Genomic DNA, 26420 nt, shown 5'->3' with positions numbered 1-26420 from the left:
TTTTCCTGACTCCAGCCCTGGTGTTCAATTTATGATGCCACTAGCTGCTCCTAGAGGCATAGATCATAGACCCAAAGGCAGAGATAATCTAGAGCACTTTTGCAGATAGAAAATTGTGGTTCAGGGAGATGAAATATCTTGTCCAAGGTCATGCAGGTTGAGAGTATCAAAGGCTGGATTTGAACCCAGGTCTTTGGATTCCATACTCTTTCCAATGTATCATGAAGTCAGGAGCCCCTAGTTTATTAGCATGTTGGTAAATAGCCACTGACTCTGTATGGGGAAAAATGTATGCAAGACAGTTTTTCAGTTTTAAGATGCATTATTAACTTTTTCTTCACCTTTTTAAATCTAGAAGTCAACAATACAATAATCAAGTTCTGGTTTCTAGCATTTGACACTTCCTATGGTGTAATGCTCACGGAAAACTTAATAATTAGCTTTTAATTAATTTTAATTTAATAATTAACCACTTCAATCCAGTAACTAGATTCAAGTCTCATTTTATAGACTTCTGATTAAAGACAAGGTACTTAGTTAACCTTCCAGAGCCTGAGTTTTCTCATCTGGAAAATGGAGTGGTAATATATATTCTATACCACCTTCACTCATAGGATCATTGTGAAGGCAGTGCTCTGCAAACATTAAATTGATATGTTACTATGAGTTATGATTTTTAAAATTATTTTTACTTTTTTCATTAAGTATTTACCAATTACATGTAAATTTTTTTAACAATCATTTTTTTAAAAATGTACTTTGAAATCATCTCCTTCCCTCTTGTCCTTCCCCCTCTTTAAGAAGGCAAGCACTTTGACTTCAATTATACACGTGAGTTCATGCGATACATATTTCTATATTAGCCATGTTGTAAATGACAGTGCAAACAAAATAAAATAATAAAAACCAAGAAAGAAAGAGAATATGTTTCGATTTGTAGCCAGAATTTATTGGCTCTCTCTCTGGAGGTAGATAGGATTTTTCATCACAAGTCCTCCAGAATTGGCTTGGATCATTGCATTGATTGGAGTGGCTAAGTCATTCACAGCTGAACGTCATTACAATGTTGTTATTACTATGCACATTGTTCTCTTGGTTCTGCTCACTTCACTTTGATTAAGATCATCTCAGATTTCTCTGACGTCATCATTGTTATTTCTTATAGCACAATAGTCTTCCATAACAGCCATATGCCAGAATTTGTTCTGCCATCTCCCAACTGATGGGCATCCCCTCTGTTTCTAATTCTTTGCTACCACAAAAGGCTACTGTAAATCTTTTTTGTAAAAGGACCTTTTCTCTTTTCTTTGATCTTTTTTTTTAACATAATAATGGTATTGTTGGGTCAGAGGGTATTTATTCATAGTTTTATAGCCCTTTGGGCATAGTTCCAAATCAGTTTCTCAACATAAATTGTTATATTTTAGGGTAGAACAAGGCCTGGTTCGTAGGATTATCATTTTTGAGCTAGAATGGGACTCCTAAGCTATCTAGCCCAGCTTTCTAATTTCACTGATGGGTAGACTGAGGCCCAGATTAAGGGACGTGTCAAAAGTCATATTAGGAGTGTCAGAAGCAGGATTTGGGCCACATTCCAATATACCACACGGACTCTCTAAGCTTCATCTCTCCCTTCTCTCCTACTTCCAGATGTCATGGACCTGGATCTGTCCTTGCCCCACCTCTCCAACTCCTCAGATGACCCAAGCCCTGAGCCTGGGACCCCTCCTGGAACTCCACCAGGGTCTAATGCTCATCTTCCTGGAGAACTGAAGAGATCACAGCCCCTTTCCATCCAAGCCAGCAGGTATGGGAAGGGCTAGGAACAGGGTCACCCAGGGAGATAGGAGGGGAAGGGCAAAGAGGACAGGTGTGCTATCCCCTCTCCACTTTGGCCTTAGCTTGACTTTGTTGTTTGTTTGTTTTTCTATAGGAAACTTAGAGAAGAAGAGCTTCGAGCCTCATCTCTGCCAGCTATTCCCAACCCTTTCCCTGAGCTCTGTAGTCCTCCTTCTCAGTCACCCATCCTGGGGGCCCCCTCCTCAGGGCGGGCCTTCCTCCCAAGAGCTACCAGTGGTACCCATGTGAGTTACTGTGGGACAAGAAATAGGGGATGCTGTGGAAAGGAAGGGTGGAGAGGCTGGAGATGAAGATTTTCCCAGAATGCTAGGTGGGTGGAGGATGGCCCTCTTTCCCTAGGACAGTGCCCACTGCTACATTCTTAAGGGGAGGGAGGGTTAGGTTCACTCTGTCTGGGAAGAAGATTTCCTGTGCCTTGCAATTCTGGTATCTAGGCCAGGGAGGTGTCAGACCATTGAGCGCTTGTGGCTTTTTGTTCTGGGTGGTGGGGCAGGTGGTGAAGGTGTACAGTGAAGATGGGGCATGCCGGTCCGTGGAGGTGGCGGCAGATGCTACAGCCCGACACGTGTGTGAAATGCTGGTGCAGCGGGTACATGCCCTGAGCGACGAGAGCTGGGGGCTGGTCGAATGCTTTCCCCACCTTGCACTGGGTGAGGGAAGGGGCCCTGGTGTGTGAGAGTGGGAGGGCTGGTTTTGCCCATGGCTACGGGAAAAGATGGAAAAAAAAAGTTGCTCTTGGGTTCTCAAGATTATAGGAGGGTCTAACATTTCTTCTCTCTCTTTTTAAAAAATTTTAAAATGTTTATTTTTTTTTTTTAACATTTCCTCTCTTGAGTGCTGGGCCTCTTTATCCCATTTTGTTAGTCTTCTTGCCCCAACACCCTATCCATTGTGTCACCTGGCTGCCCCCACAAAGTGCATTGAGCTCTTCAATTCAAAGCTTTATGGACATCATTATTTTTGTGTTTCCAGAGAGGGGGCTAGAGGATCATGAATCAGTGATAGAGGTGCAGTCTGCCTGGCCTGTTGGGGGAGATAATCGTTTCGTCTTTCGAAAAAACTTTGCCAAATATGAGCTTTTCAAGAGTTCCCCAGTGAGTGAACATGCTTGCGCATGTGTATGTATTGTATGTGTGTTGCATGTATGTGAGTAGTTAGAGGTGGAGGTGGGGGATTGGGAAGGGAGGAGGAGATATGGTGGGTCATGATGGGCCAAGGTGGGGCTCAGGGATGTTCCCACTCTTTAGTCTCCCCAAGAGCATGTTTATTTGGCCAATCCACTCTGCTGGGCTCAGGAGGGAAGAGAGTGGGAGAATGGATGACCAGAAGTAGCTCCTTCCTCACTCCTGACCTTTTCTTCCCTCTTGCCCTCACTCAGCATTCCCTGTTTCCAGAGGTAATGGTCTCCAGTTGTCTAGACACCAACACTCGCATGAGCCACGAGGAGCTTATTCAGGTGAGGGACTCTTCCTTTCCCTTCCACCAGCCCTTTCCCCCTCCTCCACAAGACCTTCTTATCCCCTGTTTCTAAATTCTTTCATGTTGACTAACACATGACTAGGCTACACAATGGATTTGGACCCAGGAAGCCCTGAGTTCAAATCCTACATCAGACACTCACTAGTTGTGTGACTGGACAAATCACTAAATCCTGTGCCTCAGCTTTCCTCATCTGTTAAAGAAAAGGAGGCAGGGGCTACCTTTAATGGTCTTCTAAGGTCCATTCTAGCTTTGTCTCTGACTCTATTGATTCCATCTCATGCTCCTGTAATCCCTACACCCCCAAGCAACCTCCCCAATCAACTTTCTTTTTCCCAGAACTTCCTGAATGCAGGTAGCTGCCCTGAGATTCAGGGCTTCCTCCAGCTACGGGGATCAGGACGCAAGCACTGGAAACGTTTCTATTGCTTCCTACGTCGCTCTGGCCTCTACTATTCCACCAAGGGCACCTCCAAGGTTGGGACTCTCTACAGATACCCACCCCCAACAGGACTCCCAAGTTGACCCCCTTCCAGAGAGTTCTTTCATAGGGACACCCAAGGAATGGCCCCTCTACCCTTTGGGATTCCCAGATATTGGCCCCATCGCCTTGCCAGATCCAGAGGCAGAAAGGGCCATGGAGCCCCTCTGCAGCCATGCTTAAAAATCAGATCAAGTCTTCGAATTGGGATTCTTCCCCATCAAGTGCTCCCCAGAACTTGCCCCTGGGACTCTCCCTTCTTCCTCTCTCCTCCCCCAGGCAACTTAATATGATCTTTTCCAGACCCTTCCCTCATTCCCGCTACAGCCTAAGCTACTTGTCTTCCTTCTGTCTAGGACCCCCGGCATCTCCAGTATGTGGCTGATGTAAATGAGTCCAATGTATACCTAGTGACCAAGGGCAGAAAGCTCTATGGGATGCCCACCGATTTTGGCTTTTGTGTTAAGGTGAGAGACCCTTGATCCTAATGCCCCAGGCTCTAACTCCAGACTCTGGTCTTTCAGCTCTGACCCCAATCCCTAGTTCCTCTGCTCCATTGCCTCTTTGGCTCCCTAGTTTCCCAGAATTCCTGGTGAACCCAACTAAGGACCTCAACACCTCCTCCTGCCCCCAATTCTCAAATCCTATTCATTTCCTTTCTTCACTTAACTCCTAAAGTTCCCAATTCTTGCTCAGGCAAGAGAGGGATTGGAGGAAAGAGAGGATCCTTGATTTACTCAGATCTCCTTGTTGTCTAATTGGAGTGGGGTGGGGTGAAGGAAGGCCCCAAGGTGAACAGGAGGGAAGAAGCAGGACTCTGGCCTCTAATGAATTCTTCCTTCCTCAGCCTAACAAACTGCGCAGTCCAAAGGGACTTCGGATTTTCTGCAGTGAAGATGAGCAGAGCCGCAGCTGCTGGGTGGCTGCCTTCCGCCTCTTCAAGGTACCTGAAGTCACTAGGCAGGAAGGTGTTGAGCTGGAAACCAGTCAGGCTCCCAGACCTTGACTCCCAGCCTGGACATCGGCGGGAGGAGGCAGGGTCCCCAGGAGCTCCCAGTCTGACCAAGGAGACCCAATGCTTGCTCACAGGGAGCTCCCCTCTGATGGAGGATAGTCAGTGCCTGTCTTCAAAGGAATTCCCAGTCTGATGGAGGAGAGCCAGTCCATGCTTCCAGCCTGATAGATAGGACAGCCTTTTCCCTAAAGAAACTATTAGTGAAGTCCCTCTCCTATTGTCTCCCCAGTACGGAATGCAACTTTACAAGAATTACCAGCAGATGCAATCCCGCCGAATTCGCCCATCCTGGTTTGGTCCCACCCCCCTGGTGAGTGGTCCCTAATGCCGGTGTGCATTTTCTGCCCCAATACTTTTTCCTCAGACCACCAGTAAGGTGACTGGCTGGCTGGATCCTTGTCCTGGCCCCAATCCTCCAGAGGTCCCATATGCTCACTTGTTCCACCTCCCCTTCTCTCTCCAGAGGAGCGTCTCAGACAATACTCTGGTGGCCATGGACTTCTCTGGTCATGGCGGACGGGTCATTGAGAATCCCAGAGAGGCTTTGAGTGCAGCACTGGAAGAAGCCCAGGCCTGGAGGGTGAGAACAGAAGGTGGGGAGAGGAGGGTGGCAGCAGATGGTCCAGAAGGCTTCGTAAGTGTATTAGGCTCTTTAAGGGCACTGGCCTGGGATCAAAGGAGCCTCAGCCCTGATACCCATAAATCAAGGATCAATGATTTTGTCTAGTTAGGGCTCTTTTCTCCAAAAGCATCTATCCTAGCACCTGGCCTGCCCTCGGGCCTCGTGAAGCCTAAGTGACTTGTCCAGGCTCACTTTAGTGAGAAAAGTCAGAATGTGGCTTTGAACACAGCCTTCCCCTGTTCCCATCTAATTCCCCTTTATGTCTTGTCTTTCTTGATTAGAATGTAAACTTCTCAAGAGTAGGAACAGTCCCGCTTGCTTATATTGGTATCCCCAGCATTTAACATGATTCTTCGTATAATGTGAGCTTAACAAATGCTCTCTCTCCTGTTTCAGTCTCTCTCTCTCTCTCTCTCTCCCCCCCTCCTCTTCCCTCTACCTGCATCTCTCCCCCCCCTTCCATTTCAGTCTCTCTCTCCCCCTCCTCTTCCCTCTACCTGCATCTCTCTCTCCCCCCCCTCTCTCTCTCTTTTTCTCCTTCGTTTCAGTCTCTCTCTCTCTCCCCCCCTCTTTCTCTCTCCTTCCATTTCACTCTCTCTCTCTCTCCTTCCATTTCAGTCTCTCTCTGCCCCCTTTCTCTTCCCTCTACCTGCATCTCACTCTCTCACTAGCCTTACTTTGTCTCTTTCTTGCTCTTCCTCTCTTTCCCTGCTCTCCTCCCCATTTCTCCCCCTGCCTTCAATCCTTCTCTCCCCCTCTTCTGTTTCATTCCTCTTCTCCCCCCCTTCTCTCTGGGTATTTACATATACACATAAACATTATATAAATATACATATATATATTTCATATGATATATTAGCATTTAAAAATCCTCTTGATAACTATAACGGTTGTCTTCCCCCATTGGATTATAAATTCCTTGAGGGTAGGGACTGTCTTTGTTTTTTGTTTGTTTGTTTTAAACACTTTCCATCTTAAAATCAATAGTATGGGTTTAATAGTGGTTGGTTCCTAGGCAAAAGAGTTGTTAGGAGTAGGCAATAGGGATTAAGTGACTTGCCCAGGGTCACACTGAGAAGTGCCTGAGGACAGATTTGAACCTCAGATCCTTTGCCTCTAGGCGGGGCTCTCAATTCACTGAGTCACTTAGCTGCCCCCCTCTTTGTTTTTATTTGTATTTATATCTCCAGTGGTTGGCATAGTGCCAAGCACATAGTAGGCACTTAATAAATATTTATTGACTGATTGTATTTAAATATAATTGGCTTCTTTATAGTCCAATGTATTTTACTTTATGCATTTAACAATATTTTTAAAACATTATTTTAGGAAGGGGTCCATAAGTTTGGCCAGCCTGGAGGGTCCATGACACAGAAAGGTTAGGAATTCCCACACCCATAGTCTTGCCCTCTCTTTTTCTTTCTCTCTCTGTCTCTCTTTGTCTCTTTCTCTCCATCTCTGTCTCTTTACACATGCCCGCGCGCGCGCACACACACACACACACATATTTCCAACGTGTCATAATGCCTCGTCACTTAAGATTTAGAGCCAATTTGTGTTGCTTTGATGCTTTTTTCATGTAAGGAACTGAGTTTCACAGAAAGACACTCCTGGTCCCAACCCTAGCTAGCACTTCTTGCCCAGCCCCTGGAGTTACATTCTATATTAGCAGGACCATCTATCCTTCATGGTGAACCTTCCCCATCCAGTTGGAGTGTCCAGTGCTCCTGGATTACTGGAGAGAGTTGAAGGAGAAAGTGCTTGCTTTGGGCGGCTGGACTGAGGGGTGGGGAATGCACAACACGTCCTCTGGCGCTGGGAAGAGGGGGGTTGGAGAGGCTCCTGAGTGCCAGCTCTGCACCGGCCACGTCTGCACTCACACTGGCCTAGGTGAAACGGGCCCTCCGTTGGGCCCTCAGTTTTGATGACTTGGAAAGGGCTACCTCAAGACTTGTTTCACCTGGGAAACAGGACTCTGGGGTCTTGGAAAGCAACTCTGAACCGTCTAATGATTCCCTTGATCTCCCCCATCTCCTTCTAGAAGAAGACCAATCACCGATATAGCCTACCTACGCCTTGCCCGAGCAGCACATTCAGCTCAGGTGAGGGTCTTGGTGGAGAGGGCAGGGCGTGGGAGGGACCATTGCTTTGGGGTGATGAGAAGGGGGCGACCCTTGCCTGAAGGGCTGCAGTGAGCAGGTGGGATTTCCGAAGGGGATTTTATGTATATGCTGGGGAAGGCTGGGGATAGGAGCAAGAGGAGTTAGGGTCTAGAAAAAAGGCTTTCCTGAGTCAGGTGTTTGATTCCTTCTTCTGCCTCCTGCCAGCCATTCATCGCTCCCAACCCTGGTTCCATGGTCGCATCTCTCGAGAGGACACCCAGAGGCTCATCGGAGAGCAGGGCCTGGTGGATGGGTAAGATTGGGGTGTAGTCATGGGAATAGGGTCAGTAGTGGCATGAGGCATGAGGGTTAAGATCCCAGGCTTATATATGGATGGGAAGAAATGCCTAATAGAACCATAGCTAAATCCATGTCTCGTTCCTTTCTCTGGTAGTGTGTTTCTTGTACGAGAGAGTCAGCGGAACCCCCAAGGCTTTGTCCTATCCTTGTGCCACTTGCAGAAGGTGAAACACTACCTCATCCTCCCGGTGAGTGACACCCTCCCACAAACCCTAGGGGGCACCCCTAGGATCCATCCCCATAACACATTCTCTAGATCTTCCACCTAACATGTCCTCCCTCTTTCCTACTTGCCCATTGGGGTCCCCTTCATAAATCCCAGGAACTCAGCCTTATTCATCCCTCTAGCCACCTTATTCCATGGAGATCCTGGAAAGTCTTTGAATGATTTAGGGGCTGGAGGAGGGAGTGGTTAGGAGAGGATTGATAAAGGCTCCTGAGGAAGCAATTAGTGTTGGGTGGAACTTTTGTCATGTCCCTGTCCTTGATAGTGTGACTCTGGGAGGAGTTACACTGGAATGAATGGCAGGAGGCCCAAGGGAGATTCCATGCTCACCTGTGTCTTTCTGACCTCTTGCTTCCATCCACTACCACCCCCTCCTAGAGTGAAGATGAGGGCCGCCTCTACTTCAGCATGGATGAAGGGCAAACACGTTTTACTGACCTCTTGCAGCTTGTGGAATTTCATCAGCTCAATCGTGGCATCCTGCCTTGCCCACTGCGGCACTGCTGCACCCGGGTAGCCCTCTGAGTGGGTGACTCCTGACAACTTCTTCCCTCCCACACAGAGATATCTTGTCTCTCTCATCCTCCCCTACCCCTGGCCAAAACAACAGGGGGATCCTCCTCCTCCCCCTCCCACCAACCCTGTACCTCAGTGGCCTTGGAAGACATGCCCCCACTTCTGTCTGACTCCTCAAAACTAGGGTTCGTGGGTCAATGCACTTTGGATCTTGGTGGGAACACATGCATCCGCAAGGAGCCCATTCTTCTTTCTCTCTCCTGCTGTCTTTTCCTTCTCTTTCCTGTCTCTCTTTTTTCTTTCTACTTGTCTTCCTTTCTTCTTGTGCTCTCACTTTCAAATCTTCTAACTCTTCTGTCCTTTCTCTCCTTCCCATCCAAGCATAAGAATTTCCCCCTCCCCTTCTGCCCATTTTTAAGCCAAGACTCTGGGAATGGATTTTTTCCTCTCTCCCCCCAGCACTGAGCTCCTGGTTCTCTCTCAGTCTCTAAAGCTGTGGAACCTTGGGCAGGGCATTATGGGAGAACTGGGGGACTGGGTAGGGGAGCCCCTACCCTTGTACAGATTGAGTGGCCAGTTGATCTGCCTTGTTTTATACCAGTGGCAATAAAAGTTATTTTTGGACTTCTGGTTGGGTTCTTTCTTATGGGAAAGGTTGAGGGGAGCTGGGCTTTTGGAGCCTGGAGAAGAGATGGGGAAGGGGGCAGGGAAGAATGAAGTTGGATCTGATTTCTGTCACAAGAGGAAACTAAGAGATTTAAGGGTCTGATTTCAAAGGCTTCCTGATTGCCAAGGACACTGGGAAGGTGGCCATGTGAATCTGAGAATATCAGAGCTGGAAAGGGAGTTTGAGTCTATATAATCCCCCCTTTTTTTACAGAGGGGGAAACAGAGGCAGAGAGAGGGGAAATCATTTGTCTAGGCTCAAGGGTCATATGATTGGTGGAGACTATGCTGTGACTGGAAACTGGGTATCTTGACGCCCAGTCTAGTGTCTTTCGTACTAGACCACACTTCATTGTCTCTCCTGGAGAGATTCCCTGCCCCTGACCTGAGAGCTGGCTAGGGGTAGAGATGTCCCGGAATGACCCAAAGGCAGTTTCTTTGCTCTTGTTTGGTCCTGGCACCCACCTGATCACATCTGGCATCCGAAGGGCAGCTCGTGACTTGAACCCCCACTGTTCTGTCCCATGCCTGTTCAGCAGTCTGACTAATCCCCTCCATGTGGGGAGCTTGGTGCCAGGGTCCAGGCAGGCACCAAGAGGAGAGTTGTAATCTGCTTTTCAGATTTGGAATCTACAGAGGGATTTAACCCTTGGAAATTTAGTTCCCTGGGGTGGGAGGGACAGATTAAAACCTCCCTTTATCAGGGCTAGAGAAAAGCTCAGCAGGGAGACCCAGCGTAGGACAGGGGGCAAATGCCAAGACTGATCTTGGTTCCTGCTGTGCCCCCATGGCTCCCAGAACAGTCCTCATCACTGGCTGTTCTTCAGGCATCGGGTTGGCATTGGCCGTGAGACTGGCCACTGATTCCCAGGGCCGCTTCAAAGGTAATGGCTCTCCCACACTCCATTCAGATTCAGGTTCTCCTGGAGAACTGGAGAACCATCTGCTCCTTACAGACTCATTCCTTACAATCCAGCCAGATATACCCCAGGGTTGCCAGGGCACTAGAATCTGGGCACTTGAACCCTTGTGGCTTCTTCCTTTTTACTCTTCCCCCATTCCTCCTGCCTCCATCTAAAATAGCTTGTCCTGGGGCACAATCTTTGCTTTGAATTACCCATTCCCCTAATCCTATCCAGTGCTGGCCACCATGAGAGACCTCAGTCGCAGTGGACCCCTTAAGGAAGCAGCTGGATCGGCCCTGGGACAAACCCTAGAGATTGGGCAATTGGACGTCTGTGATGAAGACTCCATCACTCGATGCCTGAATAGGCTTCCAGGACAATATGTGGACATCCTTGGTGACTAGTTAAGATCCTGGGAAGGCTACCTTCCTAGGCCCTGGGGAGATAGCTGAAAAAGAGAAGGCTGGGAGCAGGGGTTTGCTTTTTCTTTGGGAGGGGGCGGTTATCAAGGAAGCGGGGGGACCAGTCTGGATATGCTGGGAGGTACTAATAATAGAATTTCAGACTTTTAGATCTGCAATAGATCATAGGCCAAATTTTAAAAAATTTTAAATTACCAAGGAGCCAAATTTTAATGAACAAATGTTTTTCTCTCCCACCTCCATCCTTCTCATTGGAAGAAAAAAGAAAAGGAAAAAAAAACCCAAACAACCCCTTTGTAAAACAAATTCCTGCTTTGGCCATGTCCCAAGATGTGTGTCCCATTCTGTACTCTGAGTCTGTCAGGTTTGGGGAGCCTGCTTCTTCACTGGTCCTTTGGAATCATGATTGGGAGGAAAATTAAATCTGGAGATGATGGGACTTGCCCCAAACAGAGAGCAGCTAGGATATAAACTCAGGTATTCTGGCTCTAAAGCCAGGATTCTTGGGGCTCTACTACAATGTCTCTCATCAGGGCAGCTAGGTAGTACAGTTCATGGCACACCAGAGGTGGCAGGATCTGGGTTCAAATCTGGACTCATATACTTCTTAGCTATGTGACCTTGGGCAAGTCATTTAATCCCAATTGCCTAGCCCTTACTGCTTTTCTGTCTTAGAATTGATACTTAGCATCATGTTGATTCTAAGACTGAAAGTTAAGATTGTTAAAAGTGTCTCTCATTCCATTTTAGAGAAGAAAACAGGCTCAGCAAGGGGAAGTGAATTGCTCGAGGCACCTTGAACTTCCTGGGCTTCTATTTCTTCTTTGACTAAATGAGGAAACTAGAAGGCTCCTTCTCAGGCCCCTTCCAGCTCTGTCTATGATCTGATATACAGCTAGTTAGGGTAGCTAGGCGGTACAATGGATAGAGCACTGGGCTGGGAATCAGAAACTCATCTGGGTGTCATTTAACCCAGTTTGCCTCATTTTCCTCATCTGTAAAATCAACAGGAGAAGGAAATGGCAAACCACTCCATTATCTTTATCGAGAAAACCCCAAATGGGCTCAGGAAGAGTTAGACAGGACAGAAATGTTACTAGTTAGTGGCAGAGCTCCAAAACCCATGTCTCTACATCCCTTTCCAGCTCACTGTTCACTTTTCATGCTCTGTCTGGGAAATACTATTAGAGATGGGGGCAGCAAGGTAGCACAGTGGATAGGGAACCAGTCTTGGAGCCCAGAGGACCTGGGCTCAAATCTGATTTCAGATACTTCCTAGCTGTGTGACCCTGGGAAAGTCATTTAACCTAGCCCTTACAACTCTTCTGCCTTGGAACAGATACATATGTCAATGTCAATGAAAGTGGGAAAGGGCATCATCTCCTTTCTTGGGGGAGAGTAGCTGACATATGTGTTTTATGTAAGTGGATCTGGAAAAACCCTGAGGGAGGTAATATATTGCACCCATTTTACAGATAAACTGTAAAAATTTAGTGGGATGAAATTCTAAGGTTATTGTCTAAGATCAGTCTTCTGTGCTCCAGAATCTGGCCAGGAGAGTGGGGAGAGAATATCACTTCCCAGAGGCAAGGGAATGCTTGAGATGGCAGCAGATGCTATAACCAAATGGCCCCAAGAATAGATAGTTTGTTCTGGGGAGGGGGTTGGGGGTTATAGAATTTCCGTCTACCTGACTATCTTTTGTCCCACTCCTCAGTCAGCAATGCCGGCATAGGGCTCATTGGGCCTCTAGAGTCACTGTCCCTGGATGACATGCGCCAGGTCATGGACACCAATTTCTTTGGGTTGGTGCAGCTGGTTAGGGCACTGATGCCAGCCATGAAACGCCAACGCCAGGGGCACATTGTGGTCATCAGTAGCATCCTGGGCTTACAAGGTATGGCAAGGGAGTAGGAGGGTAGTATGGGATAGAAGAGGGAGCCAGGGTAGCTCTTGGGGTCATTGGAAATTGGAGATGGTGAAGGTCTCCTTATCAACCCTGGGGTCCTTACTGGGTAACATGGCTAGTTGGGGGTCAGGGTGCCACACTCCATAGGAAAAGGGGAATTGGACAGACCTAGATATCTGATTCTTGGGGATTACAGGGGAATTTGTGGACACTTTTCCCCCCTTCTTTTATCCACCCCATCAGGCATTATGTTCAATGACATCTATGCAGCCTCCAAATTTGCAGTAGAGGGTTTCTGCGAGAGTCTCTTGGTACAGGCTCTTCATTTCAACATCTCGTGAGTGTCTGACTGGGTACAGGTTGGGGAGAAGTGGCAACTTCAGAAGGGTTGAGGATATTTGGAAATTTCAGTTCCTAGCACTAAGGACTGACCCAACCTCACAGGTTAGGTAAGGGCTTTCCTAGAGTTCAAGAAAGTACCTGTATAGAACACAGGCAGAGTCAGGATCTGGGTAAAAATTCTAGCTCTGTTATTAGTGTGATCTTGGACAAGCCACTGAAACTCTGGGCCTGTTTTCTACTACCAACAATGAGGGGTTGGACTAGAGGATCCTGGATAGATTTCAGGGGGTCCTTGAACTTAGGTCAGACCCTCCCCCCTCCCCCATTTGGTACAATTCCTTTGTAATTCTCTATATTTTATGCATTTAAAAGTATTATGCTGAGAAGGGACTACCTGCCAAAGGGGTCTAAGACACAAAAAAGAGATTGGGAACCCCCAGACTACATGATGATTCTTAAGGTCCCTTCTGGCACTTCATTGGGCATGAAGGTAACTCTGAAGATGGAGTTCCAGAGGATGAGGGCGGGGGTGTTTCTGGTAGGGTAACACTGGTAGAGCCAGGCCCTGTGACTTCAGAGTTCGAGGGAAAGCTGTATTCCGGGGTGGAGCAGGCAGACTGCGTTGGCACTGACTCTGAGACTGCAGACATCTTCACTCGCATCTACTTGCCCAACTCCCGGGCTCTCTTTGCCAGCTTGAGCCAGAGTCCCGAGGATGTGGCCGAGGTGGGCGTCCTACAGCTAGGACATATCCGTCTCCAATCTGTCGCCCTCAGGTCCCCTTCCCGAGCCCCACTCCCTAACCCAGGGAACTCCCCTGGGTACTGTAAAGCTCCGATAAGCCATCTCTCTTGGGCATCATTCCGGCATTAAGTCCCACCTATAAAGCTCGCCCTCCTCACCCTTCTAACCGCTAGGGAAAACACCGAGTCCCTTCTGTCCCGAGTTTCCTGATGCCTTCCTTCCTCTGACCCATTGCTCGGACCCCGCATTCCCCGCTAGCCTCCGTCTCCGACTAAGCAGCCCTTGTCCCACCCCACGTCTATTTGTCCCTGCCCCAAGGGCTCCACCCTAGACCCTGAGCCCGATCCCAGGATGCAGGGCGACGTAGGGGAGGGCGCTGGATGCCTAAATCTGAGTGCCCTGTTCTGTCTTCACAGCACACCCTGAGGGTTATCTGTGCCCGCCGCCCACCCTTCCGCCACCAAACTAACCCGGCCTACACACCCATGCTGGCCCTGAAGCGCGCCGACCCATCGGGGGAACTGGTGGGTGCCGCCTTCTACCGCCTAATGTTTCGCCATGAGCCGCTGCTCCGGGCTAGCCTTCACGCCGTGCGCCTCTGCCGCTGGAAGGCGCGCAAGCTCCGCCAGGCTCTCCGCCTGCTGGGCCTCCGCTGAACCGGGTCCTTTCAGTCCTCCTCCTATCCCCTAACCCGCCAGGCTGCGGTCATGCTTGAAGAGGCTTCGCTCAGTCGCTTCCCTTCAGTACCGGGTCGGGGAACATTTCCCCTCCCCCCTTAGAATTGCGCTGTGAATCAGGACTCCGGGGACCGGCGTGCGCGCAGAGTGCGTGTAGTCTCTAGTGTTGGAGGGACTGAATGGAGGAGTGTAGGGCCTGAGGTCACTTGGGCTCCTCTCGCTCCTCTGTTCGGCTGCCAAACCTCCAGTAACCCACTATTGGTATTGGCCGATCCCTCGCTCCCTTCTCATTTTCCAAAGGGGAAACCCGAGGCTTAGAGAGGGATGGGAGTATGTCCGAGGTCACACAGAGTCCCCCTGGAACCCGGGGCTCCATACACCAAGAGTCCCACATCTTGACACCACGAGGATCTAAGGCGCCGGGTTCGAGCCGGCAGCCAGGGATTGAGGGATGGAGGAGAGCCGGCTGCTAAACGCTGTCTAAGCCGGGGACCGGTGAGGAGAGCTACCCATAATAAAGCGCTAAGTAGCAGGAACGTGTGTTTGGGGCCTGGGTGTGATGTGCCCGAAATGAGGCCGTGGGTGGGTGTGGGTGGGTGGGGCGCGCGTGGGGTGGGGTTTCCAACAGGTGCTGCCAAGGTTCCCTGCGCCGGGACCCCAGACCCCAGCTCAGCCGTGCGGCTGTAGTGACACCCAGTGACCATTCGTGGGAACTTCAAGCGGCCGCGCCCGCTCGATCCCACGCGGTTCCGAGCGGATACCCAGAGGCGGGAGAGGAAGAGTACAAAGACAGACCATAACCTTCCTCCCCTCCATTACCCTCTTTTTTGTTCCTCTGCTGAGCCTTTCCCTCCCCCACTTTTCTCAGACAAGGTTCATCTCTGTTAGACGCTTGGAGATCCACGGGCGACTGATTCCCGGAAAGGTGGAGCCTCGGGGTCTCTAAGCCGTGACAGGGGGTAGTTTCACTTCTGGATTCTGGCCGTGGGTGAAATAGGAGTGTTTCTATACTGGGCAGGGCGCGGCGAGGGAGAAGAGGGCAGGTGGGAACAGCCAAGGGTGTCTTCCTGGTAGAGAGTCCGCCTGCCCTCTTCCCCCACCTCCATCCTCACTAGGCTCAGGGGCCAGGGTCATGAAGTGGGACTCCGAAGGATACCCCAGAAGGTCAGGCTCCCACTCAGCAGCACTTCCACTCAGATGCCCGTTCCTGTCCGTTCTAGTCAGTGGTTGATGTACAGCAGACGCTTTGGTTAACCCTCCTCCACAGTCCCCGCCATACCCTGCCACCCCCACTCCAGCACCCGCCGCCTCCGTCAGGACCTCCCAACCCCCGGAGAGGCCTCGCAGATCCGTGGGCGGCTGTAGGGAGCTAGCTGTGAAGCCACAGGGGAGGGGGGGGGCTGTGGCCTGCTGGGATGCTAGGGCTGTTTCTCAGAAGTGCCGCTGCCCCTCTCCTTTCATCATCCCTCCCCCTCCCTGGTCTCCCATCTTACCCGGCGCCCCCCCCCCCCCTCCCGCCCTGGCACCTCCGGATGCGGCTGCGACCTCCTTCCCCGGGACCCTGCTCACCACCCAGGGCCTGGGAATCCGGGTCGTCCCCCTACACACCTCGGGTTGGGCCCTCGTGGCTTCTAGTGGAAAAACTGAGGCAGAGGGTGAGGAGCATGTGGGAGTTGGGAGTCACTCCCTCCCTCAGCGGCATTCTTCAGAAACCTAGCCTCTCCAGGTCTGCCGTGCCCAGGAGACGCGTTTCTCCTCCGCCCCCTCCCCCTTGCAGTCTCTATCTTGGAACTTTTGAGAAAGTGCCCGACTCCCCCTTCCTGTGCCTCAACCTCCCTCTCCCTTCCCGGGGGGTCAAGCAGAAAGCGCGGAGTGCCTTTCACCTTATTTCTCAGCCCTCTATTTGGAACCCGATCTCTGGGGAACCGAGTCAGGCCCTATAGGGGAAAGAGTCCCAGGGAGAGAAGGGTGGCTCAGAGATCAGCTGGCCCCACTCCCTTCATTTCACACATGGCCAAGGGAGGCAGGGAAAGGAAGTGACTGCTTTAAGGTTACTCTGGAGGTGCCTTTCAATGCCCTCATTCTTTTTCTTTTTTAACCCCTTACCTTCCGTCTTGGAGTCAGTACTGTGTATTGGCTCCAAGGCAGAAGAGTGGTCAGGGCTAGGCAATGGGGGTCAAGTGACTTGCCCAGGGTCACACAGCTGGGAAGTGTCTGAGGCCAGGTTTGAACCTAGGACTTCCCATCTGTGGGCTGGCTCTCCAGCCACTGAGCCACCCAGCTGTCCCCTCAATGCCCTCATCCTGATGAAGATAGAATCCCTCTTTTGACCCTTAGGAGCTGTGTGACCCTAAGCAAATCTTTTGGGTGTTTGTGTGATCTGTAAAATGAGGGGGTCAGACTAAAATTCCTTCAAGGCTCCTTCCAACTCTAAATCTATATCATGGCTCACTGAAGGAGACAGAATTAGTGGCAAAAGCTGAGACTTGAACCCAGGTGTCCTGCCTCCCAGATCAGTGCCCCAACAGCCACTGACACTCTCCCTACAGTCCTGGGACAGATGGAATTGGTGGAGGCAGAGGTTTTCCATGTGTGGGGCAGAGAGCATCATTCCAGTGGGGGTGGGGAATAGTATTTTTAGACCCTAATTGCAGGTGAAGGGGTGGCAATGAAGAGGAGTTGGGAGAGGAGGGATTGCAAGTGTGGAAGGAACAACTATGGGGGAGGAGACATCTTGGTAGTGTCAGCCCCCCTAGTTCCCATCCATCAGCCACCCTCAGAGCTGTGGTTTATTTGACTAAGCTGCTCTGCTGGGCCCAGGGGGACAAGGGGAGGAGGTGGGGTATAGATGATGGGAAATGGTCTCTTCAATTCTTCCTGTTCCCCACACTTTGTGAAAGGGGGGCAGGGAGGAGAGCCACATGCCCCACACTCTTACCTCCATTCCGCCTGCCCCAAAGCTTTTTCCCTTTGGTCACTACAGAAGAACACATGAGAAGGGAAGCCTATCAACAGTCCCCAGACCTCAGCCCCCCAGAGACTAGACTTTGACCTTCACCAACTCCTAACCTCCAGCCCAAATAGGGAGTCTCACTCGAGTGACCTCCCCTCCCCAGGTGCAATTTCTTTTGACTCTTATGCAAACCACTGGCTGAGCTGGGAATGTCTCAGCAGCCAGGACTAGCGATTTGGAGATGGGTGGCTGGCCACGGGCTTAGTTGGTTTTACTTCTCTATTGCCTCCCTTCTGGAACCATTGTGTGCTTTCCCTCCCTGAAGGCCTCTCCTTTCTGGGGCTTACTTCAGGGCCTGGAGATCAGGGGAATGGAATGAAAACAAGTTGAGAATCTCTCTCTCCTCCCCTGCCAGGGAAAGGTTTCCATCTGTCCAGGGAAGGGGATGGACTGGTTGTCCCTGAGGTCCTTTACAACTTCAGATTCCACAATCCCATGGGCCATGGGATTGGGGGGAACTTTGAGTGGTTGCTAAGGGGAATGGTGGTGATGAAGGGCTCACAGGTGGATGCCCCGAATGCCAACCCCATCCATGGACCTCATGGGGGAGAAGAGAGAGGGAGCAGCTCAGCTGAACAGGCACTAAACAGGACGTCCAGAAAAAATAAAGTCAACCTTTCTTCATGTTTCGTTTTTTACTTTATATTGCCAGCATCTGGCACACAGTAGATACTTGATGACTGTTTATTTATTTAAACCCTCACTTTCTGTCTTAGTAATAACTCTAAGGGAGAAGGGCAAGGGCTAGGCAAATGGGATTAAGTGACTTGCCCAGGGTCACTAGGAAATGTCTGAGGCCATATTTGAACCCAGGTCCTCCCAACTCCAGTGCTGGTGCTCTAGCCACTTTGCAACCTAGCTGCCTCACCCCTCTGCTTTAAAATATATCTCCACTGGTATCTTTATGCTAAAGTCAAGGCAGGCACCAGGATGGACTCCAGGTCTTGAATTTGTGATTGCATGAGGACAAAGAAGTTTCAAGCAAGATGAACAAATGTGGATGGTGTGGAGGTTACACCCATATCAATGGGGTCACAGATCTTGGAGTCCAGAGACTTCGGTCTGAGTGTGACCCCAATGGACAAGTCCTCTTAATGACTTCTCAAACTTCAATTTCTGGAAGATGTGCTCTTTGCCTCAGAAATACTCCACAAATGTGAGCTATTAATTTTTTGACTTGGTGGATCTGCTTTCCAAAACTGGATACACACTACAGGAACTTCCTGAGTCGGAGATCTCATCTCCTACTCCATATTGTTTTGTGGGTATTTCATGTGAAATGCAGAGTCTTTTCTCTGTTCCTATTCCTCGGGTTTCTATTGCTAGGCTGGCTAAGCTTGGAATTAGCGTTGGTTTTGCTAAAGCTCCCTCTACCCTCAGGATTTCCTAGGAGATATACACATGGATCTGATCCATTCTGCCAGGAACTCCCTCTCTATCTCTACGTTGCAAGTCTGGGCTTTGAGCTGATCTGAAACATCCCAAGGACTTGGCATTACTTACAGTGATCAAAACACTGGACAGATTCTAAAAGGCTTTGAGTTCAACTTGGGTTTCTCATAGTTTTGATTATTTAGGTTCCAAGAATGAAAGGATAGATGTTGAGGGTAAAGTGAGAAGAAAGTAACCTTTCTTTTCCCTTCCAGGTGGGCTCCCCTCACCCTTTACCTAACACACTCACTCCAAAGCCAGTTGCATTTAGCTTTTCAATGCCTGGCTATGAATCAAGGTATCCAGGAATCTAAACCTTTACTGGGAAAAGAGAAAACTTGGTTTTTTTCCCCCCTACCTTCTCCAAGTTCTTTAGTTTAGGTTTTCTTTTCTTTTTTTTTTCTGACAGAGATTAAGACATCTGGAATATCAGAGCTAGGGATGGGTGTAGATGCCATCACTTGGCAGGAACAAACCCAATGTCTTGGTGCTAGGACTGGACTAGGAAAATTGTCTCCTGTGACATGGCCTGCTTCTTAATAAAATCCTAGAGCAGAATAATCCTTCAGGTGCTTCCATATGGACCTCCAAATATTTAATTTTAAAAAGAGAAATTTAAAAGAGAAAAGGCTTAGAGAGGGGAAGATCTAGGGTTCAAATCTGGCCTCAGATACTTCCTAGCTGTAAGACCCTGAGCAAGTCACTCAGCCCCCATTACCTAGCCCTTACCACTCTTCTAGCTTGAAACAAATACACAGTATAGATTCTAAGATGGAAGGCAAGGAGTTTAAAAGAGAGAAAGAGAGAGAATACAATCTGTTATCCAAAGAGAAAAATAAACACTCCACAAACCAAATGCAGCAAACAGATCTAGTTTCAAACACACATTTATTTTTATTTTTCCCTGTTTAAAAAAACTTACAAAGAAACTTTAAACACTTGAACAATGTTGTTTTTGGCAAAAGGGCATACTGCAATTTGGGCAATGGTTGGCACCGCTACATTATAGACATTTTCGGTCCTTAGAAGATCTGCTCATCTTACTGTGACAAATGGAAGTGCTTCTAGTTGCTGGACAATCAGAATCACACAAAGGACAGGATATCACTAGAAGTGGGGTCTGGATGACCCCAATGCTTGCTAGGGAATGGGAGTGTTTTGGAGAGCCACACGTCAAGATGGCCTCAGTTATAGAAGAACGGCTTCTTAACAAGGGAGCCCAAGGCACCCAAGTGCAAAAAGCAACCCAGTGAGACAGTCGTTTCCCTCACCTTCGCTCCTGCCTAGGGGGCCATTTACTCACGGATGTGTGGGAAGGCAGTCTGAGGCTGGGACCTCAGTTTCTTTCTCAGTGTTACCCTAGTCACTCAGGGGAGCAGGGCCATCCACAGACCACACCTGTGGCTTTGGAAACCAGAAGTTAAAAATAAAAGATTTGGTTTTTCCAGTTGCCAAAATGATCCCTCACGCCCCGCTCAGAGTCTGAGAATTTGAGCACTCAAAGCCACTTGTCCGGCTGAAGAGGTGTCTGCTCTTTAAGTGACCCACTAACCACTTGTAACCCATTATGATTTAGTTTCCATACACATAGCCAGAGCAAGGACAAGTTTCCAAAAAAAAAAAAAAGTGTGTGTGTGTGTTTGTGTGGGGAGGGTTGCCTTGTATGTCTGTTACTCTACTCAGTTGAAACCCTGTGAGAATCTTTACAGAGATGAAATGGAAATGAGGCTGGCTGTTTTAAACAAAAAACCAACCAACCAACCAAAAAAAAAGGGCTTCTGCTGTGTTTGTGGGAGACTCAAGTTCTATATTGCCCATCTGGGAAAACAGAGGAACTAGTGAGTATACCATCTCCACTGGTGGGGCACGAAGCTGATCCACTTTGAAAAAGTCAAGAGTAACATTCACCCATGTATAGAAGGTGGGAAGGATCCAAAGGAGAGGAGGATGGGGCTGGGAGTGAGGAGCGTTACCGGAGCCTTCTCCGGCTCCTGGGCAGGCATTCTAGAGTAAAGATGGTAGGAGAGGGTGGTTCTGGGGAAGGGAATGAGAAAAAACCTTAAGTTGTTGGATGGGACTGGCTAGAAGCTTATTAAGAACTGCACACTGTTTCCCAGCCTACATCAAGTCAAGGGTCTGGGTACTTAATGCTAATGAAGTAACATGATTTCCCTTCTTAGAATTAAAAAAAAAAATCACCTGGCTTGCAAAGTTTGACAAATAAAGCAAATAAAACTAAGAAATGAACCAGTGTCAATATTTAGTCCTGAGAAATTGCCTTCCTTGCAACGAGTTCAAGTTCAGGATCCTGGGTGGGGCTCACAATTATATCTCTGAAATCCACAACCTTCGTGAGTGAACTTTTGTCCAGAACTAGAGCTCATTGTGGACATGGAAGTCTGTGACCCCTCACAATATCCCCTGAGGTAGGTCTATGCACATACTTCCCTCTCTGATTTCTCTCATAATTAGCATTCTCCTTTCAACCCACCAAGATTCACCTGGCCACAATAGATCACAAGACCAAGTTATTTAAAGAGAATAAAAACCAAACCTTTAAAAATGTAACTCATTTCATTTTGGGCCTTGGGGCCTGGACCCACTGGGTGTGGACACCTGGAAGAAGTAACCTTAAGGACTCGGTATCCTTCTGGGAGTCCTGATTCTCTCTCTTCCATGAGGAATGGATTTCCATGGAAGCTACCAAAATAGATGACTTCCTTGCCACTGCTTTAAATGAATAAGTTTGGGCTATTATAGTCTAAGAAAATAATGGGGAATTTTCCTCCCTCCTTAATGCCTTTGGGACTGACCCATTTTGGTTTCTCCAACCAAATATGGGCCTTCTCCATATTATAATGGCCTGGGTGGGAACAGGTAGCTAGCTAGTTCCTAACATAAAGAAAATAACTTTCCAACAGCAAGTGAGCCCTTTAGTACCAACTATATTCATGGCTTAGGTAAGTGACAGGGATCTTGTTCCTCAATGCAGCAACACAAGCATTAATACATTTCCTCCAGGTTCTCTAAATCATTAGGACTCTTTTCTCAGCTCCTTTTATTTTGGAGTCATCTTTTATTCCTTGCAACTATTTATATAACTAGTATTGTCCCTTTGTAGCCGAGAATAGATTGAAATTATTCCTCTTCACTCCCTAATTCAATTTGAATCTGATCTCTGCCCATATCAACTTCCTTCACTATCTTTTCCCCTCTTTCCTAAGAATACAGTCTCTTTCTAAACCTTTCACAGTTATCAGAATTTCTCACTAATCTTCCATCCCTAACTCTAGATGAAGTGAAGCCCCTTAAAAATCACATCATCCTAGTTTTCACTCCATTTTCATCTATCCTCTTTAAATTCCAAGAGGTCCACGTTGTTTCGCCAATCTGGAGGCCCCAGGTCCCAATCTGAGCTCACTCCATCTTGGAGAGGTCATATCAAACTTTAATATTATTATCCTTATTCCACTCTCCCAACCTGCCATAGGATCTCTCAGTAATGTGCATTCCCTTTCAATATCTAAACTCTTATATTTAGCCAAAAAGTAGGAAAAGGGGAAACACAGGGTGGGGAGGGGAATGAGATTTTTTTTATCTTGGTGGTGGTGATGGAAATATTTGCCCATAGCATTTTGGAATTTCATACAAAGGTAAAATATTGTAATTAGATTTTTTTTAGATCCCTGTCACTTACCTAAGCCATAAATATAGTTGGCACTAAAGGGCTCACTTGCTATTGGAAAGTCTATTTATTAGAAGTCATCTTCAAATCAAAGTGGTTTGTGCCTCTCTACTACATTTTAGTAGTAAGAAAATGTGTCAGTGGCAAAGTTAGGTGCCAAGTTAAGCAAGAATTGAGAATGGTAAGAGAGATCTCAAGTTAGTTAGCTTTTTGAAGAGTATGACTAGGAATGTGGGGAGGGCTTTTTAAAATGGAGGAAGAGGGAAGAAAATAGTTTTACTCAATACTAAATAGGTTGTATCTATATATAAAAGAAATTGGCATTCAGTGACCCTTTCATAACAGTTATTCTCTTGCCTTCCCACACCCAGGCCACACCTGTCTCCCTAACTACAAGTGAATTTTTCTGGGGCCGATTGTTTATCTTACTATGGCTTCCTGAGTGGGAGGTAGAATCTTTGCCTAGCTGGAGAGTTGGTGGGAAAGGAGAAGAAGAAAACTGTCTCTTCCCCATCTCTCTAGGTCCTGGGATTGCAAAGTAACTGCTAATAGAATATCTGTTTGTAGGTACTGCAAAAATTCCCATCTCAACGAAGCTACTAGGTTATAGTTCTGAAACAAAACTTCCTTTCATCTTCTCAAGTCTTTTTTTCCAACAAGGACAGTATTGACACAACATGTATACCAGGCTGGGTTCAGAAACATTAGTTTGTTTGAGGGGTTCCAATGGAATTAGATTATGAGACCGGAAGTGATTAATTTTCACATGCAAAGTATTATCTAACTTGGATATATTTTGTGCCACACTTGGAAGTCTAGTATAGGAACTCCACTCTGTATGACTTAATGCCCTCTTTCCCTAGAAGAATGTATTTCTAGTAAATGGGAACCATTAAGGCAATCAATCAACCAGGCAAGAACAAGGCAAATGAATGAAAGTTATAAAACATTCCTGTGGTTGGTGGAACAAGTCTTGCTGTTGCATTTTGAGATATAAGAGTCATCTCTCTCCTTAAGGCGATAAGCTTCTCTTTTCCTAACATTCACCTCCAAACTCTTTCTCTTCTCTAAGCCCCTAAATATTCAGAAGAATTTCTGAAATCTCCCTTATGGCCTGAGGATGTTTAAGGAAAAACTGAAATACCTTCTCTTCCTCCTCAAATAAATGTGCAATACATATACATTAATTACATATAGAAAAACTTTTACCCATTTAATTCTTATGGATTAGAAGGCTTCAAGAGGATCTGTGGTCCTTCCAAAATCAGACTATCAGGACAAAAAGGAATTTTAGAGGTTGTCTAATCAGACGTTCTATTTTACAGAAGAGGAAACTAAAGCCCCAGGGAAGTACAATGACTTGCAAAAAATATAGGTAGTGCAGCGCTGGGGCCAGATCCAGTCTTCCTAAGTCCCAGACTCTTTTCTCTGTGCCATGAGAGCTTTCTTTCATATGAAGGGTTATCAAATCCCTCTCCATCAATCAACCACCTTTGATGAAGACCAGACTTGAAAGTATTTACTCTAAGATATGAATGAAAGTCTTATGGGCCATCTCTTGTACTCCCAAAGCCTCTGTGTCAAGGCTTTGCTTAATAAATATTTGTTGAATTTAGTAGATCAGCTCTATAAAAATGCAAACCTGTCATTTGGTCAAAGATATCAGAGCACTAGAAGGGTCACCTTCTTGATGGGCAACTTCTGAAATGGCTGAAAAACCCTCCTTGCATTTATCCCTATGACCTCCCAAGAAGTACCCAACCTTCCTTGGAGGTGAAGGAAGCAATATATGAATAAACAGTTTTTTGTTTTATAATATTTTCTGGTAAAGATTAGTTGGCAAGTCTGTCTTGATTGCAGCATTAACTATGAAGGGTCAGAAGAACACAGTACCTGGCATCTCACAAATGCTTGCTGACTGAACACGGAGGTCGTTTTTCCTGTTTAAACTCTGGAACCACTTTTTTCCTCCCTCTTAGACATTACCTCTTCCCATCTCTGGGAAAAGGAAATTGATGTTGAGCTCCATAACGGACAATTTGCTTTGTTTTAATGGCCATATGACTTTGTTTCTAAAAGATGACTCTTCTTATATAGAATTCCTTCCATAGTAGTTTGCTTAACCCAAAATAATTCTTAGCAAAATGGGGAGGAAAGACATTAGGGAGAATAAGATAAACCTACACCTGTTTCAGAGGGCGCTGCTGCTTGGGGTCTACCAATGTTAGATCAGATTTCTATCACATCACTGTTCTTCCCTATTATTTACACGACTGGAGACACCCCCCCACCCCCAAAGATCAATGCAGTCCAAGGTCCATTTTCTGGTCATGGCCAATGGATGTCAACTCCAAGAAGCGCTCGTTCACAGAACGCAATCAGAGGGCGGTTTGGATGGGCAACAAATGTACATCGATTCGGGTTGTGCAGTTGTAGAAGATGATTACAAAAGGTTTTTTCCAGTTTTTATTCCTATAATATAAAGTCCCTGAGGGGGAAAAAAAGCTATAAAAACTCATCTCTCAAAAATAATACAGTGAGTCTGCAAGAGTTATTGAAAAAGGGCAGAATCCTTTAAGAGGCTAATGAAGGCACAATACTTGAACCCTTTTCATATGAGAACTGATATGGGAAATCACCTGAGACTGTAAAGCTTTGGCCAAGCCACGGCATGGGTTGTTCGCTGTTTTCTAAATGATGCTCCCCGATACTGAAATCTGTGGAGAGGATCGAACGATTTACTTTAACATGACTCTGTGTTCTCCTCTAGCGATGTGAGAGGAGAATTCGTACCTGTCGTGGCTCCGGTACCCACACATGTTACACTCGAAAGGGTCACGAAACCCGTGACAGCCCATGTGAATGGTGAACATCACATAATCCAGGAAGAGCACTCGACAATGGTCACACCTGTACACACCCATCACCTCCCCGTCTTTGTTGATCACTTTGATGGTATCTCGAGGGCAGATGGACGGGGGTTTGAGGAGTTCATAGGAGTGGGGCAGCTCCTTCAGGGTTGGCATCCCGTTCCGGGCCCGGGGAGGGATCAGGTGGTTCTGTTGGTAGGCATGATTCTGGCGTTCTTCATGATTGCTGTCGGTGTCTGTGGAGTCGTGGCCGCTGTTGTTGGGGGAGAGGCCTCTTTCGGAGGGCAGGCACTTGTCTGACAGGTGGGCGCTCTTCTTCTCTAGGTCCTGAGGGCCCCCATTTGGTAGCTCTGTGCGGGTAAGTGCAATGGGGTACATGCTGCTGATAACTGGGACCATCTCGGAGGTCGGGGCAGGAGGGGTCTGCACCAAAGGGCGCAGGGCCTCCGCTCCAAGGTAGGTGATGGCGTTGTTAATGGCCTGATCCATCATCCGACTCTGTATCATCTCGCTCTCCTTCTCATACATGTAGCTGGAATTATAATTGACCTCAAAGCAGTGACGCTTCTCACCTACAAGAGGAAAAGAATGGTTTACAACTGGACCCCACAGGCACGGAGATCCCAGAATGATTCAAAGGGTTTTCGGGCTGTGGAAGGCTGTTTGGTCCAGGAGAGAACACAGAAACAAACGTGCTGACCCTGTATGGAGCTGTAGACTCGGTCCATATCAGAGGCCACCGTCTGTCATCTCCTGGGCAAAATTTGGGGAACCTCAGGGATGGGGGAAATGGGGCACACAGATTAGGCTCAAACACTGAATGACCTCAGGAGTAGTTCTGTGCTCCAATCGTTTCCATCCTCCCAAAATGCAGATAACCTTTTAAGCTCTTGTTTTCTGCTAACAATTTTAGACAGCACAGGATAGAAGTGTTGCAAGAAGGGCAATGATCATTGGTTGGTGAAAGGAGTTCAGATCAAGAAATACCAACCTTACCCAGATGAAGTTCAAAGAAAGAAGGAAAGGGCACATTTTTTTTAAACCCTCACCTTCTGTCTTAGAATCAATACTGTGTATTGGCTCCAAGGCAGAAGA

General features: G+C 47.7%; 4 protein-coding genes across 9 annotated transcripts in view; 3 read left to right on the top strand and 1 right to left on the bottom strand.

The window, feature by feature from the left end:
• Positions 1-9285, top strand: part of GRB7 (growth factor receptor bound protein 7) — a 34190-nt gene extending 24905 nt beyond the window's left edge. For all 5 annotated transcript variants that reach the window (XM_016430487.2, XM_007482304.3, XM_016430488.2 and 2 more), the window contains 14 exons: positions 1651-1807; positions 1934-2084; positions 2354-2510; positions 2833-2954; positions 3239-3316; positions 3679-3816; positions 4177-4287; positions 4668-4763; positions 5065-5145; positions 5299-5415; positions 7499-7559; positions 7785-7872; positions 8014-8107; positions 8524-9285. In XM_016430487.2, coding sequence (XP_016285973.1) covers positions 1651-1807; positions 1934-2084; positions 2354-2510; positions 2833-2954; positions 3239-3316; positions 3679-3816; positions 4177-4287; positions 4668-4763; positions 5065-5145; positions 5299-5415; positions 7499-7559; positions 7785-7872; positions 8014-8107; positions 8524-8670 — 1598 coding nt within the window. In that variant the 3' untranslated portion in view covers positions 8671-9285. The remainder of the gene's footprint in view (positions 1-1650; positions 1808-1933; positions 2085-2353; positions 2511-2832; positions 2955-3238; positions 3317-3678; positions 3817-4176; positions 4288-4667; positions 4764-5064; positions 5146-5298; positions 5416-7498; positions 7560-7784; positions 7873-8013; positions 8108-8523) is intronic.
• Positions 9286-10114: 829 nt separating this feature from the next.
• On the top strand, positions 10115-13746 carry LOC100017135 (retinol dehydrogenase 8-like). Its single transcript, XM_056814667.1, has 6 exons — positions 10115-10211; positions 10467-10628; positions 12372-12551; positions 12807-12900; positions 13448-13631; positions 13714-13746. Exons 1-6 carry the CDS (start codon positions 10115-10117, stop codon positions 13744-13746), a joined length of 750 nt encoding a protein of 249 aa, XP_056670645.1.
• A 271-nt stretch (positions 13747-14017) lies between these two features.
• On the top strand, positions 14018-14853 carry LOC130456998 (retinol dehydrogenase 8-like). The gene has a single exon (XM_056814834.1). The coding sequence runs from the start codon at positions 14030-14032 to the stop codon at positions 14303-14305; it is 276 nt and encodes a 91-aa protein (XP_056670812.1). The 5' UTR covers positions 14018-14029; the 3' UTR covers positions 14306-14853.
• Positions 14854-19641: 4788 nt separating this feature from the next.
• Positions 19642-26420, bottom strand: part of IKZF3 (IKAROS family zinc finger 3) — a 96606-nt gene continuing 89827 nt past the window's right edge. For both annotated transcript variants that reach the window (XM_007482298.3, XM_007482299.3), the window contains exon 7: positions 19642-25897. In XM_007482298.3, the coding sequence (XP_007482360.1) occupies positions 25194-25897 (704 nt within the window). In that variant the 3' untranslated portion in view covers positions 19642-25193. The remainder of the gene's footprint in view (positions 25898-26420) is intronic.

This window comes from Monodelphis domestica, chromosome 2 (genome assembly GCF_027887165.1).
Source record: "Monodelphis domestica isolate mMonDom1 chromosome 2, mMonDom1.pri, whole genome shotgun sequence".
Classification (NCBI taxonomy): Eukaryota; Metazoa; Chordata; class Mammalia; order Didelphimorphia; family Didelphidae; genus Monodelphis; species Monodelphis domestica.
The sequence above is the reverse complement of the archived record's forward strand: the minus strand, read 5'-3'. Positions and strand labels throughout refer to the sequence as shown.

Coding starts and splice junctions, on each gene's coding strand:
- LOC100017135 (XM_056814667.1), top strand. CDS start 10,115: ATGGCTCCCAGAACAGTCCTCATCACTGGCTGTTCTTCAGGCATCGGG. Junction 10,629..12,371: donor ACAATATGTGGACATCCTTG/GTGACTAGTTAA, acceptor CCCACTCCTCAG/TCAGCAATGCCGGCATAGGG. Junction 13,632..13,713: donor GTCCCGAGGATGTGGCCGAG/GTGGGCGTCCTA, acceptor TCCCTAACCCAG/GGAACTCCCCTGGGTACTGT.
- LOC130456998 (XM_056814834.1), top strand. CDS start 14,030: ATGCCTAAATCTGAGTGCCCTGTTCTGTCTTCACAGCACACCCTGAGG.